Source organism: Oncorhynchus nerka, linkage group LG27 (genome assembly GCF_034236695.1).
Source record: "Oncorhynchus nerka isolate Pitt River linkage group LG27, Oner_Uvic_2.0, whole genome shotgun sequence".
In the NCBI taxonomy this organism is placed as follows: Eukaryota; Metazoa; Chordata; class Actinopteri; order Salmoniformes; family Salmonidae; genus Oncorhynchus; species Oncorhynchus nerka.
This window is the reverse complement of record NC_088422.1, coordinates 86,558,516-86,582,816: the sequence shown is the minus strand read 5'-3', so window position 1 is coordinate 86,582,816 and position 24,301 is coordinate 86,558,516. Positions and strand designations below refer to the sequence as shown.

General features: G+C 45.8%; 1 protein-coding gene across 4 annotated transcripts in view; it reads right to left on the bottom strand.

Annotated features, from left to right (window-relative positions):
- The window catches only part of sh3gl3a (SH3-domain GRB2-like 3a), a 60,372-nt gene that overhangs the window by 18,447 nt on the left and 17,624 nt on the right, over window positions 1–24,301 (bottom strand). For all 4 annotated transcript variants that reach the window (XM_065012214.1, XM_065012213.1, XM_065012215.1 and 1 more), the window contains 2 exons: window positions 6,266–6,334; window positions 3,702–3,774 (listed from right to left, as the gene is read on the bottom strand). In XM_065012214.1, the coding sequence (XP_064868286.1) occupies window positions 3,702–3,774; window positions 6,266–6,334 (142 nt within the window). The remainder of the gene's footprint in view (window positions 1–3,701; window positions 3,775–6,265; window positions 6,335–24,301) is intronic.

The window sequence follows — 24,301 nt, the reverse complement described above, 5'->3', positions numbered from 1 at the left end:
TCCATCCCTTCATCCATCCACCCATCCGTACACCCCCATCCATCCATCCATCCATCCATCCAACCACCCCTTCCATCCATCCATCCATCCATCCACCTCTTCCATCCATCCATCCATCCATCCCTTCATCCATCCACCCACCTCTTCCATCCATCCATCCATCCAACCCTTCCATCTATTCACCTCTTCCATCCATCCATCCTTCCATCCATCCATCCACCCCCTCCATCCATCCATCCATCCCTTCATCCATCCATCCGTCCACCCCATCCATCCATCCATCCGTCCACCCCATCCATCCACCCATCGTCCCTTCATCCACCCCTTCCATCCATCCAACCACCCATTCCATCCATCCATCCACCCCATCCATCCATCCATCCATCCATCCATCCATCCATCCACCTCTTCCATCCATCCATCCATCCATCCCTTCATCCATCCACCCACCTCTTCCATCCATCCATCCATCCAACCCTTCCATCTATTCACCTCTTCCATCCATCCATCCTTCCATCCATCCATCCACCCCCTCCATCCATCCATCCATCCCTTCATCCATCCATCCATCCACCCCATCCATCCATCCATCCGTCCACCCCATCCATCCACCCATCGTCCCTTCATCCACCCCTTCCATCCATCCAACCACCCATTCCATCCATCCATCCACCCCTTCCATCCATCCATCCACCTCTTCCATCCATCCATCCATCCACCTCTTCCATCCACCTCTTCCTTCCATCCATCCATCCATCCACCCCCTCCATCCATCCAACCACACCTTCCATCCATCCAACCACCCCTTCCCTCCATCCATCCATCCATCCATCCATCCCTTCCATCCATCCAACCCTTCCATCCATCCATCCATCCATCCACCCCTTCCTTCCTTCCTTCCATCCATCCATCCATCCACCCCTTCCATCCATCCATCCACCCATCATCCCTTCATCCACCCCTTCCATCCATCCAACCACCCATTCCATCCATCCATCCACCCCTTCCATCCATCCATCCATCCATCCACCCCCTCCATCCATCCATCCCTTCATCCATCCACCCATCCGTACACCCCATCCATCCATCCATCCACCCATCATCCCTTCATCCACCCCTTCCATCCATCCATCCATCCATCCATCCCTTCATCCATCCACCCACCTCTTCCATCCATCCATCCAACCCTTCCATCTATTCACCTCTTCCATCCATCCATCCTTCCATCCTTCCATCCACCCCTCCATCCATCCAACCACCCCTTCCCTCCATCCATCCATCCATCCATCCATCCATCCATCCATCCATCCATCCATCCTTCCTTCCTTCCATCCATCCATCCATCCATCCATCCATCCATCCACCCCTTCCTTCCTTCCATCCATCCATCCAACCGTTCCATCCATCCATCCATCCACCCCTTCCTTCCTTCCATCCATCCATCCACCCCTTCCATCCATCCATCCATCCACCTCTTCCATCCATCCATCCATCCACCCCTCCATCCATCCATCCATCCCTTCATCCATCCACCCATCCGTACACCCCATCCATCCATCCATCCATCCATCCACCCATCCGTACACCCCATCCATCCATCCATCCACCAATCATCCCTTCATCCACCCCTTCCCTCCATCCAACCACCCATTCCATCCATCCAACCACCCCTTCCATCCATCCATCCATCCACCTCTTCCATCCATCCATCCCTTCATCCATCCACCCACCTCTTCCATCCATCCATCCATCCATCCATCCATCCATCCATCCACCCCTTCCTTCCTTCCATCCATCCATCCACCCCTTCCATCCATCCATCCATCCACCTCTTCCATACATCCATCCATCCATCCATCCATCCATCCCCATCCCTTCATCCATCCACCCATCCGTACACCCCATCCATCCATCCATCCATCCGTACACCCCATCCATCCATCCATCCACCAATCATCCCTTCATCCACCCCTTCCCTCCATCCAACCACCCATTCCATCCATCCAACCACCCCTTCCATCCATCCATCCATCCACCTCTTCCATCCATCCATCCATCCATCCCTTCATCCATCCACCCACCTCTTCCATCCATCCATCCACCTCTTCCATCCATCCATCCATCCAACCCTTCCATCTATTCACCTCTTCCATCCATCCATCCATCCATCCACCCCCTCCATCCATCCAACCACGCCTTCCATCCATCAAACCACCCCTTCCCTCCATCCATCCATCCATCCATCCATCCATCCATCCATCCACCTTCCATCCATCCAACCCTTCCATCCATCCATCCATCCATCCACCCCTTCATTCCTTCCATCCATCCACCTCTTCCATCCATCCATCCACCCCACCCCTCCATCCATCCATCCCTTCATCCATCCACCCATCCGTACACCCCATCCATCCATCCATCCACCCATCATCCCTTCATCCACCCCTTCCATCCATCCAACCACCCATTCCATCCATCCATCCATCCATCCACCCCTTCCATCCATCCAACCATCCATCCACCCCTTCATTCCTTCCATCCATCCACCTCTTCCATCCATCCATCCATCCATCCACCCCTCCATCCATCCATCCCTTCATCCATCCACCCATCCGTACACCCCATCCACCCATCCATCCATCCACCCCTCCATCCATCCATCCCTTCATCCACCCCTTCCATCCATCCATCCATCCATCCATCCAACCACCCATTCCATCCATCCATCCACCCCTTCCATCCATCCACCTCTTCCATCCATCCACCCCTCCATCCATCCATCCCTTCATCCATCCACCCATCCGTACACCCCATCCATCCATCCATCCATCCAACCACCCATTCCATCCATCCATCCATCCATCCACCCCTTCCATCCATCCAACCACCCATTCCATCCATCCAACCACCCCTTCCATCCATCCATCCATCCACCTCTTCCATCCATCCATCCATCCCTTCATCCATCCACCCACCTCTTCCATCCATCCATCCATCCAACCCTTCCATCTATTCACCTCTTCCATCCATCCATCCTTCCATCCATCCATCCATCCACCCCTTCCATCCATCCATCCATCCACCCCTTCCTTCCTTCCTTCCATCCATCCCTCCATCCATCCACCCCTTCCATCCATCCATCCATCCACCCCTTCCTTCCTTCCTTCCATCCATCCCTCCCTCCCCTCCCTCCCTCCCTCCATCCATCCATCCATCCATCCATCCATCCACCCCTTCCATCCATCCAACCCTTCCATCCATCCATCCATCCATCCACCCCTTCCTTCCTTCCTTCCTTCCTTCCTTCCATCCATCCCTCCATCCATCCACCCCTTCCATCCATCCATCCATCCATCCACCCCTTCCTTCCTTCCTTCCATCCATCCCTCCATCCATCCATCCATCCCTTCCATCCATCCACCCCTTCCATCCATCCATCCACCTGATCCATCCATCCACTCCTTCATCCATCCATCCATCCATCCATTCATCCCTTTCATCCATCCATCCATTCATTCATCACTTCCATCCATCCATCCATTCATTCATCACTTCCATCCATCCATCTACCCCTTCCATCCATCCTAACCATTCACCTACATAGTAAAGTTCTTTAACTTCTGCATTATTTCACCAACTTCAAAGATATCATCTTCACCAACTCTGAACATTAGTCAATATTCTGTAAAGTGTTGTCTCACCTGGGTTAGGTTGTAGGTATTCTGTTGTTTTGGTCAAGAGGTCCAACACTGATTTGTTGGTGACATCGATTTTCTAGAAACAAGACGATCATGTTAGCTCAATAGAGAGGGTCTTTATTTCAGCACGTATTGGTTACAAGAAGACAACTGTTCTTCCACCTTGGTCCTGGAGACTAGAGGTCGACCTCTACTGGAGACCCTTCCAGCCTATTGTAGGTCTGTGTTTCAGCCCAGTACCAACACAGCCGATCCAACAATTCAAACACTTGATGGTGAGTTGAGAAGTTGAATCAGGTTTTTTTGTATTGAGCTGGAACAAAAGCCTGCACCCCCTGCAGGAACCTGACTCAACCACTTAAACACTCAATGATAGGTTGATTCAGGTGTGTTTCCACTGGACAATTACTGGTTGAATCAAGGTTGTTTCCACGTCATTTTACCCCAAATCATCAACGTAAGGGCAATTCGCCTTTTTTTCACCCAACTTTTATCCCAAATCCAATGACATGGTGAATGTACAGTTGAAGTCGGAAATTTACATACACCTTAGCCAAGTACATTTAAACTCAGTTTTTCACAATTCCTGACATTTAATCCGAGGAGAAATTCCCTGTTTTATGTCAGTTAGGATCACCACTTTATTTTAAGAATGTGAAATGTCAGAATAATAGTAGAGGAAATGATTTATTTCAGCTTTTATTTCTTTCATCACATTCCCAGTGGGTCCGAAGTTTACATACACTCAATTAGTAACTGTGTCAGGTTTGTATGCCTCCTTCCTCGCACACGCTTTTTCAGTTCTGCCCACAAATTTTCTATAGGATTAAGCTCAGAGCTTTGTGATGGCCACTCCAATACCATGACTTTGTTGTCCTTAAGCCATTTTGCCACAACTTTGGAAGTATGCTTCGGGTCATTGTCCATTTGGAAGATCCATTTGTGAGAAAACTTTAACTTACTGACTGATGTCTTGAGATGTTGCTTCAATATATCCACATAACATTCCTTTCTCGTGATGCCATCTAGTTTGTGAAGTGCACCAGTCCCTCCTGCAGCAAAGCACCCCAACAACATAATGCTGCCACCACCATGCTTCACGGTTGGGATGGTGTTCTTCGGCTTACAAGCCTCTCCCTTTTTCCTCCAAACATAATGATGGTCATTTTGGTCAAACAGTTCTATTGTTGTTTTATCAGACCAAAGGACATTTTTCCAAAAAGTACGATCTTTGGCCTCAAGTGCAGTTGCAAACCGTAGTCTGGCTTTTTATGGCAGTTTTGGAGCAGTGGCTTCTTCCTTGCTGAGCGGCCTTTCAGGTTATGTCGATATAGGACTCGTTTTACTGTGGATATAGATACTTTTGTACCTGTTTCCTCCAGCATCTTCACAAGGTCCTTTACTGTTGCTCTGGGATTGATTTGCACTTTTCGCAAACAAAGTACGTTCATCTCTAGGAGACAGAACGCATCTCCTTCCTGAGCGGTATGACGGCTGCCTGGTCCCATGGTGTTTATACTTGCGTGCTATTGTTTGTACAGATGAACGTGGTACCTTCAGGCATTTGGAAATTTCTCCCAAGGATGAACCAGACTTGTGAAGGTCTACAATGTTTTTTCTGAGGTCTTGGCTGATTTCTTTTGATTTTCCTATGATGTCAAGAAAAGATGCACTGAGTTTGAAGGTAGGCCTTGAAATACATCCACAGGTACACCTCCAATTGACTCAAATGATGTCAATTAGCCCATCAGAAGCTTATAAAGCCATGACATCATTTTCTGGAATTTTCAAAGCTGTTTAAATGCACAGGCAACTTAGTGTATGTAAACTTCTGACCCACTGGAATTGTGATACAGTGAATTATAAGTGAAATAATCAGTCTGTAAACAATTGTTGGAAAAATGACTTCTGTCATGCACAAAGTAGATGTCTTAACTGACTTGCCAAAACTATAGTGTGTTAACAAGACATTTATGGAGTGGTTGAAAAACGAGTTTTAATGACTCCAACCTAAGTGTATGTAAACTTCCGACATCCACTGTATATATACATTTTTTAAAGTTGATTTCACGTCAGCTGACAACTCAACCAAATGTAAATCAACACTAGACGTTGAACTGAAGTCTGTGCCCAGTGCTGGGCTTGAACAAAAGCCTGCACCCCTGTGAATACCCGGGACCACAGAATAACACCATCGTGGACAGTAAAAGAGCAGTAGTGCATCCATCCTGAGGTCTGGTAGTTATTGTCTCTGTCATAAATGGCACCCTATTTCCTATGAAGTGCATTACTTTTGAAAAAAGGCCCATAGGGCACAGGTCAACAGTAGTGCACTACATAGGGAATAGGTTGCTATTTGAGACGCAACCATTGGGAGTAGAGTGAAGTTTCTCTTAGACACTGATCTTAGTTCAGTTTAGCATTTTCCCTACTAATGGTTAAGTTCAGGATAGGTGGAGGGGAATCTGATCCTAGATACCTAGGGGACACTACAACCCAGAGCCAGCCATTGTGTATACTACAAGGATGTTTTGCGTTGCTAATAGCGCCGTCTCTGTCATCCTTACCCTCTCCATCTCCATGAAGTCTTCATCTAGCTTTGTCCCTTCAGCACCACTTATCTTCTCACTCAGCAACTATAGAGATGGAGGGGAGGGAGAGAGAGTGGTGGGGAAAGACACAGAGAGAGAGAGGGGGGGAGAGAGAGAGAGAGAGAGAGAGAGTGGTGGGGAAAGACAGAGAGAGGGGGGGGAGAGAGTGGTGGGGAAAGACAGAGAGAGAGGGGGAGAGAGAGAGAGTGGTGGGGAAAGACAGAGAGAGAGGGGGGGGAGAGGGGGGAGAGAGTGGTGGGGAAAGACAGAGAGAGAGAGGGGGGAGAGGGGGGGAGAGAGAGAGTGGTGGGGAAAGACAGAGAGAGAGAGAGAGGGGAGAGAGAGAGAGGGGGAGAGAGTGGTGGGGAAAGACAGAGAGAGAGGGGGGAGAGAGAGAGAGTGGTGGGGAAAGACAGAGAGAGAGAGAGGGGGGAGAGAGGGGGGGAGAGAGAGTGGTGGGGAAAGACAGAGAGAGAGAGGGGGAGAGAGAGAGTGGTGGGGAAAGACAGAGAGAGAGAGTGGTAGGGAAAGACAGAGAGAGAGGGGGAGAGAGAGAGAGAGTGGTGGGGAAAGACAGAGAGAGAGAGGGAGAGAGAGAGAGAGGGGAGAGAGAGAGAGAGGGGAGAGAGAGAGAGAGAGGGGAGAGAGAGAGAGGGAGAGAGAGAGAGAGAGAGAGAGAGAGAGAGAGAGAGAGAGGGGGAGAGAGAGAGAGAGGGGAGAGAGAGAGAGGGGGAGAGAGAGAGAGAGAGAGAGGGGGAGAGAGAGAGAGTGGTGGGGAAAGACAGAGAGAGAGGGGGAGAGAGAGATAGGGGGAGAGAGAGAGAGAGTGGTGGGGAAAGACAGAGAGAGAGAGAGAGAGAGTGGTGGGGAAAGACAGAGAGAGAGAGGGGGAGAGAGAGAGAGGGGGGGAGAGAGGGGGAGAGAGAGAGAGAGTGGTGGGGAAAGACAGAGAGAGAGAGAGGGGGGAGAGAGAGAGAGTGGTGGGGAAAGACAGAGAGAGAGAGGGGGAGAGAGAGAGAGTGGTGGGGAAAGACAGAGAGAGAGGGGGAGAGAGAGAGTGGTGGGGAAAGACAGAGAGAGAGAGGGGGAGAGAGAGAGTGGTGGGGAAAGACAGAGAGAGAGAGAGGGGGAGAGAGAGAGAGTGGTGGGGAAAGACAGAGAGAGAGAGAGGGGGGGGAGAGAGAGTGGTGGGAGAAGACAGAGAGAGAGGGGGAGAGTGGTGGGGAAAGACAGAGAGAGAGAGAGGGGGGAGAGAGTGGTGGGGAAAGACAGAGAGAGAGAGAGGGAGGGGGAGAGAGAGTGGTGGGGAAAGACAGAGAGAGAGAGGGGGAGAGTGGTGGGGAAAGACAGAGAGAGAGAGAGAGAGAGAGGGAGGGGATGGAGGGAGAGAGAGAGGATGGAGGTAGGGGTAGGGAGGGGAAGCGAGAGGAACGACAAGGAGATAGTATTAGTGTCATCACTTTTCTTGTTGTTGATGTGCTCTCACTGACACAGACAGACACATTTATCATGCAGTAACACTCAGGGATACTGGGGGAGTAATGGCAGTGTGTGTGTGTGTGTGATGACACTGCTAAACTCCTCATGGAATTGCACAGCACAGTGGCACTCTGGTGATGCTCAGAGGTCTGGGAGAGAGAGAGGTAATAATCACCAGGCTATTAGGTTTCATCTCCCTCTCTGGCTCTTTCTCCATTTCATTTATCCTCTACCTCTCCTCTTTATGTCTTTCTCCCTCTCTCTCCTTTGCCCTCTTCAATATCTATCTCTCTGCCTCTTCATTCATTGTATCCACTACCTCTACTCTTCACTCCCTCTTTCTCTCTTTTACCTTGTATCTTTCCCTCCCTCCTCTCCCTTCATTACCTCCCTCATTCATGTCAACAGTGTGATAGTGGGCCCTTCAGAGAGATGACATCTACAGAGGCAATCACAACTTCTCTTTCTTACTCTCCCCCTGCAGCAGGTCAAGAGTGTATCAGTCTGAATCTACATCACAAGAGGCTGCTGAGGGGAGGAGGCTCATAATAATGTCTGGAACTGAACAAATGGAATGGCATCAAACACATAGTAGTTGATACCATTCCACTTATTCTGCTCCAGCCATTACCACAAGTCCGTCCTCCCAAATTAAGGTGCCACCAACCTCCTGTGATCTACATGTACCTTGTCTGATGGCTCACAAATTGAATCGGGATATGGTCATTCTTAATGGGCTGTGTTTTACTGAAACCATTTACATGACTCTATAAAGAAAGATGTGTTGGTTGGTAGCAGATACATGCTATGGAAGCACAAACAACACAATAATACTGTAATAAGATAGCCGATTACAAACCCCAGAGGAAACTGTTTCACCATTTGGTTTTAGCGTGGTCTCCTACTATACATAATTTAGCCAACTCTTTAATCATCGTCCAGTCATACAGCACACCTTTGGCATGACAACCTACTAAATAGGTCCCATATTAAACGTCATCAATCAGGGAATGACCACACACTGAGAGGAATAAAGCACAAACAGACAGGGAAACTACCAGGCAGGCTCATTTGTTTTAAAAGACTGTCCCAGCTAACACTAAATGTTACCATAGCATTGCCTAAAGGTTCTCCTTTGGTTATTTGAAAAACAACTTCCCTGTAACGTTGTGGGAATCAAAATGTGTTACCTTGGGTGTCAATCTAAGGAGTTAAGTTCTGAAGCAGAGAGAGACCATTCCTTTGGCAGTGATAAGAATATTAAAATGTAGTACAGTACAGTAGGCTAATTCCTTAAAAAGTAGGCTAACAGCTGAGCCACGAAGGTCAGAGAGAAGTCCAGAACTTTGAGCTCCTTGAAGGCCAGTCAGAGAGAAGTCCAGAACTTTGAGCTCCCTGAAAACCAGTCAAAGAGAAACCCAGAAATGTTTTATTACCTTTATTTAACTAGGCAAGTCAGTTAAGAACAAATTCTTATTTTCAATGACGGCTTAGGAACAGTGGGTTAACTGCCTGTTCAGGGGCAGAACGACAGATTTGTACCTTATCAGCTCGGGGATTTGAACTTGTAACCTTCCGGTTACTAGTCCAACGCTCGAACCACTAGGCTACCCTGCCGCCCCAACTTTGAGCTCCCTGAAGACCAGTCAAAGAGAAGTCCAGAACTTTGAGCTCCTTGAAGGCCAGTCAGAGAGAAGTCCAGAACTTTGAGCTCCCTGAAGACCGGTCAAAGAGAAGTCCAGAACTTTGAGCTCCCTGAAGACCAGTCAGAGAGAAGTCCAGCACTTTGAGCTCCCTGAAGACCAGTCAAAGAGAAGTCCAGAACATTGAGCTCCTTGAAGACCAGTCAGAGAGCTAAAAACCCAGGCGCTGCTAAAGGACAAGACACACCAGTATGCATCACTGCAGAAATATCCCCCTGACTCTGTTCTGCTAAGACACTAAGGGGTGAATCCTAAGACTTAGGTGTAATTGTAACTTATCCATGCAGGGAGGGGGGTTAGTAGGCTGAGGAAAGGACACCGTCTACGTTTGTCACTAACCAATAATTCTACGTTTGACACTAACCAGTAATTCTACGCTTGTCACTAACCAATAATTCTACGTTTGTCACTAACCAATAATTCTACGTTTGTCACTAACCAATAATTCTACGTTTGCCACTAACCAATAATTCTACGTTTGTCACTAAACAATAATTCTACGTTTGACACTAACCAATAATTCTACATTTGTCACTAACCAATAATTCTACGTTTGTCACTAAACAATAATTCTACATTTGTCACTAACCAATAATTCTACGTTTGTCACTAACCAATAATTCTACGTTTGACACTAACCAATAATTCTACATTTATCATTAACCAATAATTCTACATTTATCATTAACCAATAATTCTACTTTTGCCACTAACCAATAATTCTACGTTTGCCACTAACCAGTAATTATAAGTTTGTCACTAACCAATAATTCTACGTTTGCCACTAACCAATAACTCTACGTTTGTCACTAACCAATAATTCTACGTTTGCCACTAACCAATAATTCTACGTTTGCCATTAACCAATAATTCTACGTTTGACACTAACCAATAATTATACGTTTGTCACTAACCAATAATTCTACGTTTGCCACTATCCAATAGAGGTGATATGTGTTGGAGCATGTGAATGTACTACCATGCCAAATAAGTTAAGCCATGGGACAGGGTAAGTTAAGCCATGGGACAGGGTAAGTTAAGCCATGGGACAGGGTAAGTTAAGTCATGGGACAGTGTAAGTTAAGCCATGGGACAGGGTAAGTTAAGCCATGGGACAGGGTAAATTAAGCCATGGGACAGGGTAAATTAAGCCATGGGACAGGGTAAGTTAAGCCATGGGACAGGGTAAGTTAAGCCATGGGACAGGGTAACTTAAGCCATGGGACAGGGTAACTTAAGCCATGGGACAGGGTAACTTAAGCCATGGGACAGGGTAACTTAAGCCATGGGACAGGGTAAATTAAGCCATGGGACAGGGTAAATTAAGCCATGGGACAGGGTAAGTTAAGACATGGGACAGGGTAAGTTAAGACATGGGACAGGGTAAGTTAAGCCATGGGACAGGGTAAATTAAGCCATGGGACAGTGTAAGTTAAGCCATGGGACAGGGTAGGTTAAGCCATGGGACAGGGTAGGTTAAGCCATGGGACAGGGTAAGTTAAGCCATGGGACAGGGTAGGTTCAGCCATGGGACAGGGTAAGTTAAGCCATGGGACAGGGTAAGTTAAGCCATGGGACAGTGTAAGTTAAGCCATGGGACAGTGTAAGTTAAGCCATGGGACAGGGTAAGTTAAGCCATGGGACAGGGTAAGTTAAGCCATGGGACAGGGTAAGTTAAACCATGGGACAGGGTAAGTTAAGCCATGGGACAGGGTAAATTAAGCCATGGGACAGTGTAGGTTAAGCTATGGGACAGGGTAGGTTAAGCCATGGGACAGGGTAAGTTAAGCCATGGGACAGGGTAAATTAAGCCATGGGACAGTGTAGGTTAAGCCATGGGACAGGGTAGGTTAAGCCATGGGACAGGGTAAGTTAAGCCATGGGACAGGGTAAATTAAGCCATGGGACAGGGTAGGTTAAGCCATGGGACAGGGTAAATTAAGCCATGGGACAGTGTAGGTTAAGCCATGGGACAGGGTAGGTTAAGCCATGGGACAGGGTAAGTTAAGCCATGGGACAGTGTAGGTTAAGCCATGGGACAGGGTAAGTTAAGCCATGGGACAGGGTAAATTAAGCCATGGGACAGTGTAGGTTAAGCCATGGGACAGGGTAGGTTAAGCCATGGGACAGGGTAGGTTAAGCCATGGGACAGGGTAAGTTAAGCCATGGGACAGGGTAAATTAAGCCATGGGACAGGGTAGATTAAGCCATGGGACAGGGTAAATTAAGCCATGGGACAGTGTAGGTTAAGCCATGGGACAGGGTAGGTTAAGCCATGGGACAGGGTAAGTTAAGCCATGGGACAGTGTAGGTTAAGCCATGGGACAGGGTAAGTTCAGCCATGGGACAGGGTAAGTTAAGCCATGGGACAGGGTAAGTTAAGCCATGGGACAGGGTAAGTTAAGCCATGGGACAGGGTAAGTTCAGCCATGGGACAGGGTAAGTTAAGCCATGGGACAGTGTAAGTTAAGCCATGGGACAGTGTAAGTTAAGCCATGGGACAGGGTAAGTTAAGCCATGGGACAGGGTAGGTTAAGCCATGGGACAGGGTAAATTAAGCCATGGGACAGTGTAAGTTAAGCCATGGGACAGGGTAAATTAAGCCATGGGACAGGGTAAGTTAAACCATGGGACAGGGTAAATTAAGCCATGGGACAGTGTAGGTTAAGCCATGGGACAGTGTAAGTTCAGCCATGGGACAGGGTAAGTTAAGCCATGGGACAGGGTAAATTAAGCCATGGGACAGGGTAAGTTCAGCCATGGGACAGGGTAAGTTCAGCCATGGGACAGGGTAAGTTAAGCCATGGGACAGGGTAAGTTCAGCCATGGGACAGGGTAAGTTAAGCCATGGGACAGGGTAGGTTAAGCCATGGGACAGGGTAAGTTAAGCCATGGGACAGGGTAAGTTAAGCCATGGGACAGGGTAGGTTAAGCCATGGGACAGGGTAGGTTAAGCCATGGGACAGGGTAGGTTAAGCCATGGGACAGGGTAGGTTAAGCCATGGGACAGGGTAAGTTAAGCCATGGGACAGGGTAAGTTAAGCCATGGGACAGGGTAAGTTAAGCCATGGGACAGGGTAGGGCAGTGGAGGCTGCTGAGGGGAGGACTGCTCAAAATAATGGTTGGAATTGAGTTAATGGAATGGTATCAAACACACTTTTTGGATACCATTCCATTCACTCCATACCAGACATTATTTTGAGCAGTCCTCCCCTCAGCAGCCTCCACTGCTCTGTACCTTACACAGTAAAATATAAACAAATACTATGTACGCCACACTGATGGGGGACCCTGTTTCAATTCCAAAACCAGCATGTCATAACATGTGGGGTGATGCTGGGGATCCTAGAAGTGTAGAATGTATTTTGTCTTAAGATTCTAACCCATGCCGACTCTGACATACAGTATGTGTACCGGGATCAGAGGCTCTAGCTGCTGGACGACACAGACCACAAGATGCCTTTCTCTGTACATCTACATGACTGAGGAAACTGTGATAGCCTTTACTCCTTACCACACAATGGGAAGGGAAATGACTACATCGTCACACTCTTAGAAAAAAGGGTTCTTCGGCTGTCCCCATGGGAGAACCCCTACTCTTCTCTTTATGTCTTTCTCCCTTTTTGGTTCCCTCTGTAGAATGGGTTCTACATGGAACCCAAAAGGGTTCTACCTGGAACAAAAAGGGTTCTTCAATGGGTTCTCCTATGGAACAGCCGAAGAACCCTTTAAGATTCTAGATTTTTAAAAAGGTGCTAAGAGGTACTGTCTGGCGTGTAGCCTTGCTTCTCAGACATCCTACTTCTGGAAGGAGTAGTCTACTGCAGACCTGGGTTCAAATGCTATTTGAAATAGTAATACTTTTAGTGAAAGCCAGGAGGAGAGGTTTGCACTTTTGGGACTTTTCAATTGGTTCCATCGCACCAGGCAAGCTCAATAAAGAACAGCTAAAGTATTTGGAATGATTTCAAATATTATTTGAACCCATGTCTCACTATAACAAGTGCTACAGAAGAACCTCCACTAGCTAACTGCAACAGTGTAGGACTGTACGGTAGCTAAAAGTGTGAACATCAACCAGCAGTGAAATGCTCTTTTACCAGAGAAGTGCACTCTCCTCATATACCATTTTTTGAGTTTCACTTCAGAGCACTAACATTATCTGAAACAAATACAGGGAAATAAACCTTGAACTTGGTGTTTCTTTTTCCTAAAAGTAGACTGGTTTCACACTAACACTGTGAATGACGAGTGATGTCACACAAATTAGCGAGGACAAAAAGCAGCATGCCACTCTGTCATCAGGTGGCTAAATATAATGGTGCGAATGTGTCCTACAAGGCACAGGCATGACGCCACAGCACTGGCTAATAACAGATAAGACAGATGGACAGACAGACAGACAGGCTTCTCCTGATTCAGTGATTTGACACTAACCAGAGACATATGGCAGAACTGGCCTCCAAATCAATGTCTTGATTTGTTGAATTAGGTGTGTTAATGCATGTCTGGAACAAAAGCCTGCACAACCGTAGCTCTTCATGGCCAGAGTTACTGAACCGATCCTCAGAGTTCACAAAACTATATGCCATCGATAACACCTGACAATATCCCAGTTGAATTTGTCAGGCTCTGGACATCAGAGACTGTGTGCATCCCGAGTGGCAACCTATTCCCTATATATGACACACTGCTTTTAACCAGACCCTATTGGGCCCTGGTCAAATGTAGAGCACTAAATAGGGAATAGGGTGACATTTGGAAGGCAACCACTGATTTACACCAGCTTGTGTCCTTTTCTTGGGTGCAGAAGTTGGTGGCTGTGAGTCAGTATTCAGGGCTGAACTGTGACACTGTGGCTGTAGTATTTATGCAGTACAGGGCTGAACTGTGACACTGTGGCCGTAGTATTTATGCAGTACAGGGCTGAACTGTGACACTGTGGCTGTAGTATTTATGCAGTACAGGGCTGAACTGTGACACTGTGGCTGTAGTATTTATGCAGTACAGGGCTGAACTGTGACACTGTGGCTGTAGTATTTATGCAGTACAGGGCTGAACTGTGACACTGTGGCTGTAGTATTTATGCAGTACAGGGCTGAACTGTGACACTGTGGCTGTAGTATTTATGCAGTACAGGGCTGAACTGTGATTATACAAGGTTTTCCGCTCAGGAAACACTGTGTTCCACAAGCCTGGGGGTTGTCAGCTGAAACGACTACAGTCATTCATTACAGGAACAATAACAACCACTGACTGGTTCAGTTCTTGGAAACGAATGTGTGTGTACATGTGTTTGTGTGTTTTTGTGTGTGTACATGTGTTTGTGTGTGTTTGTGTGTGTACATGTGTTTGTGTGTGTTTGTGTGTGTACATGTGTTTGCGTGTGTACAAGTGTTTGTGTGTGTACAAGTGTTTGTGTGTGTACAAGTGTTTGTGTGTGTACAAGTGTTCGTGTGTGTACAAGTGTTCGTGTGTGTTTGTGTGTGTACATGTGTTTGCGTGTGAACATGTGTTTGTGTGTGTACATGTGTTTGTGTGTGTACATGTGTTTGTGTGTGTACAAGTGTTTGTGTGTGTACAAGTGTTCGTGTGTGTACAAGTGTTCGTGTGTGTTTGTGTGTGTACATGTGTTTGCGTGTGAACATGTGTTTGTGTGTGTACATGTGTTTGTGTGTGTACATGTGTTTGTGTGTGTACAAGTGTTTGTGTGTGTACAAGTGTTTGTGTGTGTACAAGTGTTTGTGTGTGAACATGTGTTTGTGTGTGTACATGTGTTTGTGTGTGTACATGTGTACAAGTGTTCGTGTGTGTTTGTGTGTGTACATGTGTTTGCGTGTGAACATGTGTTTGTGTGTGTACATGTGTTTGTGTGTGTACATGTGTTTGCGTGTGAACATGTGTTTGTGTGTGTACATGTGTTTGCGTGTGAACATGTGTTTGTGTGTGTACATGTGTTTGTGTGTGTACATGTGTTTGTGTGTGTACATGTGTTTGTGTGTGTACATGTGTTTGTGTGTGTACATGTGTGTGTGTGTGTGCATGTGTTTGTGTGCATGCAAGCCTTGACCGAGTCATCTGAATGAGTTTATCTACCACACTGCAGAAGAAATCTGTGGGAGAGGCTTTTCTTTCAAGAACAGCTCAAAAGCTAAGTCAAAGTTGTCAAAGTGGAGTCTTGGCCTAAAGGTCAACAGACAGCTGTGTGTTTATCATTCAGTTGCCAGTTTCCTGAAAGCCTTGTAGCTAATATGGTTCTCAATTTATTTTGATGACCCAGACTACCCTCCTGTAGAACAACAAAGTGCTTCATTTCACACATTTTGTTCGTTCACACATATACATTGCCCACCAAACAAGGTTTTCAGGAAACTCACCCAGATTGGTTGATGATGAAACACCGTAGGCCTATCACGGCTGTAGTGCAAACTTAGTCACAGTTTCCTTGTTAAGTGAAACCAACCGAAACATTGTGCAATCAGCCCACTCAGCAATCAACTGCAAAAAATCTATTTGTCTCACAGTTCACGCTCAGGCTTGGGTAGTGTGTTATCCCCTAGGCAAAATGAATACTGTGTCATAGCTGTGTCAGCTGGGGGTCGATGGGTGTAGGGAGAAGTTACCCCTAGACGCTGAGCTTGGGTCAGTTTTGCATTTTCCCCCCTAATGGTTAATGTGAGGATTGGGGGAGGGGAAGCTGATCCTAGATCAGTAGCTAGGGGAAACTTCACCCTCGAGCACTGGGGGTTGATGACAGCGTAACATCAGCGAAGACGGAGACAGAGGAAGCATGGCCATAGACACACCAGCTGCTGCTAAGCTCCCAGAATAGCAGAAGCTACTGTACAGTAGGGCCAACCACAGCAGCAGCATAGAACAGGGTGAATAGGCCCACAAAGCAACATCCAAGCCCTTTGGCACAAAAACGATCCACTGAAACTGATAGAAGCCAAACTCTTTTAGGCATCGGTCAACAGAGTTAGGCGGGGACTCCCTCCTCACCTATACAATGTTAGAAATCTGAGATAGATAGGCTTCTTCTTTAGGAATCTGGAGATTCAGTTCTAGACTCCTTTCAGACAGATAATCCCTCCACAATGAATCTGTAAGACCAAGAACCTTTCATTATATCACCACCATGTTAGGTTATCATGCTGACCCAAGTTGTGTGTGCCTTTGTTGGTTTGTTAGTTCCAGTCATCCTGGATCAGGTCTCTGTGGAAGCAGGTCATACAGAGGTCAATCATCACTGATATCATTCCTCTTAAATCTCTCGGTTACACACTGTACACATCTAGTGATGTAGTGCAGAACAATCGCATTTACTAACTGGCTATTAAAGTTAGTTCTCTACCGATGATTCAATTTGAGGAGGAAGATTCCCGTCATCAAACGAATGGACTTCACATCAACCCTGACATTTTGAATGCTGTTCCAATTTCCACACATATTAGTCACAATACACTGGCAGTGTGTATTTGTCATCACTAACCATTATGACAACACCGTCAATGACAGTACCGTAGTCTGTATTCACACAGTACCACCCACTAACCTTATGCAACCAATGGGCCAGTATTCACGCAGTACCACCCACTAACCTTATGAAACCAATGGGCCAGCAAATCAACACAACAATGTACAGTGGTAGGGGGGGGTAGACAGGAAACAGAAGTGACTCTGTGTGCTTAGTGGAGACACCATAGTTCGAACCAAATGGCACCCTATTCCCTATATAGTGCACTGTGTAGATGTTTGGGACACAAAACACACAGCGCTGCAGTCAGCAAAACTGCTAGATCAACAGTGCTGTTGAAGACACGGCGTGTATCACTGCTGCAGTAGGAGTGAAATCTAAGGGACTGCTAGGAACCAATAAGCTACCACAGACCCACTTTCTCAAAGGAAGTTCTGCCCATTGAGTTTTCTAGTGCAGACTTTGCTGCATGGCACTGCCTGTGTCTGTGTCCGTAGGGTTAGCTAGCCTACTTTTCAAACATGCTTTCAGTTAGGCCCTCTACAGTATTGGTGGTGGACAGGGTACAGAATGTTACCTTGCCATAGAGTATCTCACATCCTTTGACATATAGTACAATGTGTAAATAAAAGCTCTATAACTGTGATCCATTATTAGTTTAGAAGCTCGTTCCCGCACTACAAAGTTTCTCCCTGCAGTCGGTCACTGAGTCTGAGGTGCTAAAGGAGCTCCTTGACCCCAAAAACACATCTGGGTCAGATGGTTTAGATCCTTTCTTCTTTAAGGTTGCAGCCCCTATCTTCGCCAAGCCTATCTCTGACCTTTTAACCTGTCTCTCTTCTCGGGGGAGGTTCCCATTGCTTGGAGGGCAGCCACGGTGCGTCCTTTATTTAAAGGGGAGATCAAGCTGATCCTAACTGTTATAGGCCAATTTCTATTTTAACCTGTTTATAAAAAGTGTTGGAAAAACGTGTCAATAATCAACTGACTGGCTTTCTTGATGTCTATAGTATTCTCTCTGGTATGCAATCTGGTTTCTGCTCAGATTATGAATGTGTCACTGCAACCTTAAAGGTGTTAAATGATTCTAAGTGTCACGCCCTGTATTCTTTGTTTTCTTTATATATTTTGGTTAGGTCAGGGTGTGACGAGGGTGGTATGTGTGTTTTTGTCTCATCTAGGGTTTTTTGTACTGTTTAGGGGTTTTGTAGATTTATGGGGTTGTTTACCCTCTAGGTGTTTATGTAGGTCTATGGTTGCCTAGATTGGTTCTCAATTAGAGGCAGGTGTTTATCGTTGTCTCTGATTGGGAACCATATTTAGGCAGCCATCTTCTTTGGGTATTTCGTGGGTTATTGTCTATGTTATGTTGCACGTTAGCAGTCACGGTCGTCTTATCGGTTTGTTTAAGTGTTCTTCCTGCAATAAAGAAGAATGTATTCTAACCACGCTGCGCTTTGGTCTACTCCATACAACGATCGTGACACTAAGTAATGTTGTGCTGCTATTTTTATTGACTTGACCAAAGCTTTGATACGGTAGATCATTCCATTCTTGTGGACCAGCTAAGGGGTATTGGTGTCTCTGGGGGGTCTTTGGCCTGGTTTACTAACTACCTCTCTCAAAGAGTGCAGTGTATAAAGTCAGAACATCTGCTGTCTCAGCCACTGCCTGTCACCAAGGGAGTACACCAAGGCTCGATCCTAGGTCCCACAGTCTTCTCAATTTACATCAACAACATAGCTCAGGCAGTAGGAAGCTTTCTCATCCATTTATATGTAGATTATAGTCTTTTACTCAGCTGGCCCCTCCCTGGATTTTGTGTTAAACATTCTACAACAAAGCTTTCTTAGTATCCAACAAGCTTTCTCTGCCCTTAACCTGGTTCTGAACACTTCCAAAACAAAGGTCATGTGGTTTGGTAAGAAGCCCCTCTCCCCACAGGTGTGATTACTACCTCTGATGGTTTAGAGCTTGAGCTAGTCACCTCATACAAGTACTTGGGAGTATGGCTAGACGGCACATTGTCTTTCTGTCAGCACATTTCAAAGCTGCAGGCTAAAGTTAAATCTAGACTTGGTTTCCTCTATCGTAATCACTCCTCTTTCTCCCCAGATGCCAAACTAACCCTGATTCAGATGACCATCCTACCCATGCTAGACTACGGAGATCGGCAGGTAAGGGTGCTCTCGAGCGGCTAGATGTTCTTTACCATTCGGCAATCAGATTTGACATCAATGCTCCTTATAGGACACATCACTGCACTCTATACTCCTCTGTAAACTGGTCATCTCTGTAAACTCTTAGGCCTCATTTCCCCTTATCTGAGATAACTACTGCAGGCCTCATCCTCCACATACAACACCTGTTTTGTCAGTCACATTCTGTTAAACGTCCTCAAAGCACACACATCACTGGGTCACTCCTCTTTTCAGTTCACTGCAGCTAGCGACTGGAACGAGCTGCAAAAAACACTCAAACTGGACAGTTTTATCTCCATCCCTTCATTCAAAGACTCCATCATGGACACTCTGTTGTGGCTGCTTCGCATGATGTATTGTTGTCTCTATGTTCTTACCTTTGTGCTGTTGTCTGTGCCCAATGTTTGTACCATGTTTTGTGCTGCTACCATGCTGTGCTGCTGCCTGTTGTGCTGCTACTATGTTGCTGTCATGTGATGTTGCTGCCATGCTGTGTTGTCAGGTGTTGCTGCCATGCTATGTTGTTGTCTTAGGTCTCTTTATGAGTGTTGTGGTGTCTCTCTTGTCGTGATGTGTGTTTTGTCCTATAATTCTATTTTTATTCCCAGCCCCTGTCCCCGCAGGAGCACTTTTGCCTTTTGGTAGGCCGTCATTGTAAATAATAATTTGTTCTTAACTGACTTGCTTAGTTAAATAAAGGTTAAATAAAAAAGAAATACAAATAAATAAATAGTGATAGTCAAATCAGAGTAGGACAGCCATCGACACAGCTGACAAAGCATCACAGGTGCAGAGGAATGAAACACTCCACAAAATTGGACATTCGGTCCAACGCAAATCTACAGGTCTCAGACAAGGATACATATCATGCAAGCATGGTTCCAAACCATTTCCATTATACCAGCACACCACCTACCCACCTACCTACCTAATACCAGCCAGTCATATCACTCCAGGGGAGAGCCCACATGGCTTTCCCCCATTAGCTGGTCTGTCCCCTGGGCTGGCTGCCTCAAATCTGTCCCTTTTCTTTCCCTTCAACACTGTGCCTCTACTACAACCAGTCTGTCACTGAATGCTCAACACACCACCTACCCACCTACTTACCTAATACCAGCCAGTCATATCACTCCAGGGGAGAGCCCACATGGCTTTCCCCCATTAGCCAGTCTGTCACTGAACGCTCAACACACCATCTAGGCCATCGGGTAAAATTAGCCATCTCTGAGGAGGATATTAGCCCAATATTATGCCAAACATTTCTAGGACAACGGAGGGGGTGAATCGCAGAGAGAGTGAATGAAATGTACTGTGGAGAAATGTACCACAGCTAGGCCACAGAGCAATGTGTCAAATATGGAATTGCAACCACTTCAATGACTAGAGTTTCTACCTGCATGAATATTGACATCCCACTGGGTACACACTGGTTGATTCAACATTGTTCCCACGTCATTTCAACAAAATTACGTTAAACCAACATGGAATAGATCTTGAATTGATGTCCATTCCCAATTTGATGGACCTTTTGAAACAACATAGAATCAAACTAAATTAAGATATCTTAGCATAGCCAATGTGCAGTGTTGGGGGCCATTGGCCTGCTGCTATATGAGAGAAATAGAGAGAAAAAAATGCTGAGAAGAGAGAGAGAGAGAGAGAGAGAGAGAATGTTGAGATAAAGAGAGCAGCTGTGGGGTGACAATGATTGTCTCCAGCTGGCTACAGCTGCTCCTAATTCACCATTGAGTCACCGCACCAGATTACAGGTCAAAACCATTGCAGCTCTTAATCCAGATTGACGTAACCTGATGTACATTGGAGGTGTAATTATCCCCCAGCAATTAACTAAAATTACCACTGGGGGCAAGAGCCTTGGACTTCCAAATCTAATCAAGGAAGAGTGACTTCGGAGACTTCGGGAGTGAAGTTAGTTAGATGCTGTTGGGCTCTACATTGAACATTTGGGAACATTCTGAACTGCGTGAAGTGAAACTGATGACAAAGTTCTTAAAAGGTTTTGGACGGTGCAACCACTTCTCTTTTTTTTCTATTCCATTCTACTCAAATGTGAATTCAGTTAGACACAGTTGGCTCTTCTTTGAGTATTTGGGAAAGTTCTGGGCACGTATTAATGCAGCGTCTCAAGAAAGAGTGCTGGTCTAGGAACTGATGTGCCTTTTAAATCATAATTAATAAGATTTATATGGACAGGGGGGACCTGATCCTAGATCAGCACTCTTACTCTGAGAAGAATCATGAATATGGACCCAATATTGCTCGTGAAGGGAAACTGAGGAGAAACGTTTGTCAAATGTTTTAGAAGGTACGGCCAATAACGTCTTTTTTCCTATTGTGCTTTTCTTTAATATCTTGACAATGGGAGACCGAGTGACAATGGGAGACCGAGTGTTACTCTGCGAGTGTTAGCCTGCAGTTTCCTGTTCGTTGAAAAGAATGCTGTGGCAACAATATAAAGAGGATTCAGAATGTCCAGAGGGGAGTTTTCACATGGACTCTTTCCTTCCACAGGGATATAACAGGGATATAACAGGGATATAACAGGGATATAACAGGACAATAACAGGACAATAACAGGAATATAACAGGACAATAACAGGGATATAACAGGACAATAACAGGGATATAACAGGGATATAACAGGACAATAACAGGGATAAAACAGGGATATAACAGGACAATAACAGGGATATAACAGGGATATAACAGGGATATAACAGGACAATAACAGGGATATAACAGGTATATAACAGGGATATAACAGGGATATAACAGGGATATAACAGGACAATAACAGGGATATAACAGGGATATAACAGGACAATAACATGGATATAACAGGGATATAACAGGACAATAACAGGGATATAACAGGGATATAACAGGACAATAACAGGGATATAACAGGGATATAACAGGGATATAACAGGACAATAACAGGACAATGATTCCCTGGGCTGTGATAACACACAGCCAACACACCTTTACATTGATTTGTGTAAACAAACAACTAACCGACAATGAATCAACAACAGTTAAACAAGTGGGCAGGAAACCATACTGAAACTGCTCCCTGCTATCACAACAACAGTTAAACAAGTGGGCAGGAAACCATACTGAAACTGCTCCCTGCTATCACGACAACAGTTAAACAAGTGGGCAGGAAACCATACTGAAACTGCTCCCTGCTATCACAACAACAGTTAAACAAGTGGGCAGGAAACCATACTGAAACTACTCCCTGCTATCACAACAACAGTTAAACAAGTGGGCAGGAAACCATACTGAAACTACTCCCTGCTATCATGACAACAGTTAAACAAGTGGGCAGGAAACCATACTGAAACTGCTCCCTGCTATCATGACAACAGTTAAACAAGTGGGCAGGAAACCATACTGAAACTACTCCCTGCTATCACAACAACAGTTAAACAAGTGGGCAGGAAACCATACTGAAACTGCTCCCTGCTATCAACAGAAACAACAGTTAAACAAGTTAAACAAGGGGGCAGGAAACTGCTCCCTGCTATCACTTAAACAAGTGGGCAAAACTACTGAAACTGCTCCCTGCTATCACAACAACAGTTAAACAAGTGGGCAGGAAACTTAAACAAGTGAAACTGAAACTCCCCTGCTGCTATCACCAACAACAGTTAAACAAGTGGGCAGGAAACCATACTGAAACTGCTCCCTGCTATCACGACAACAGTTAAACAAGTGGGCAGGAAACCATACTGAAACTGCTCCCTGCTATCACGACAACAGTTAAAACAAGAAACTGGGCACAACAACAGTTAAACAAGTGGGCAGGAAACCATACTGAAACTGCTCCCTGCTATCACGACAACAGTTAAACAAGTGGGCAGGAAACCATACTGAAACTGCTCCCTGCTATCACGACAACAGTTAAACAAGTGGGCAGGAAACCATACTGAAACTGCTCCCTGCTATCACGACAACAGTTAAACAAGTGGGCAGGAAACCATACTGAAACTGCTCCTGCTATCACCAACAGTTAAACAAGTGGGCTAAACTGCTCCCTGCTATCACGACAACAGTTAAACAAGTGGGCAGGAAACCATACTGAAACTGCTCCCTGCTCATTAAACAAGTGGGCAGGAAACCATACTGAAACTGCTCCCTGCTATCACAGTTAAACAAGTGGGCAGGAAACCATACTGAAACTGCTCCCTGCTATCACGACAACAGTTAAACAAGTGGGCAGGAAACCATACTGAAACTACTCCCTGCTATCACGACAACAGTTAAACAAGTGGGCAGGAAACCATACTGAAACTACTCCTGCTATCACGACAACAGTTAAACAAGTGGGCAGGAAACCATACTGAAACTACTCCCTGCTATCATGACAACAGTTAAACAAGTGGGCAGGAAACCATACTGAAACTGCTCCCTGCTATCACGACAACAGTTAAACAAGTGGGCAGGAAACCATACTGAAACTGCTCCCTGCTATCATGACAACAGTTAAACAAGTGGGCAGGAAACCATACTGAAACTGCTCCCTGCTATCACGACAACAGTTAAACAAGTGGGCAGGAAACCATACTGAAACTACTCCCTGCTATCACGACAACAGTTAAACAAGTGGGCAGGAAACCATACTGAAACTACTCCTGCTATCACGACAACAGTTAAACAAGTGGGCAGGAAACCATACTGAAACTACTCCCTGCTATCATGACAACAGTTAAACAAGTGGGCAGGAAACCATACTGAAACTGCTCCCTGCTATCACGACAACAGTTAAACAAGTGGGCAGGAAACCATACTGAAACTGCTCCCTGCTATCATGACAACAGTTAAACAAGTGGGCAGGAAACCATACTGAAACTGCTCCCTGCTATCACAACAACAGTTGAGAAACTAAAGAGAGATATTTAACATGTTGTTATTGGATTAGTTAGATACAGTAGGGCATCTAGTACTAAGTCTACATCCATACTAATGTAAGAGTTGATACCTAACATGTTGTTATTGGATTAGTTAGATACAGTAGGGCATCTAGTACTAAGTCTACATCCAATGTACTAATGTTGTTATTGGATTAGTTGATACCTAACTAAGTCTACATCCATACTAATGTTTGTTAACATGTTGTTATAGGAT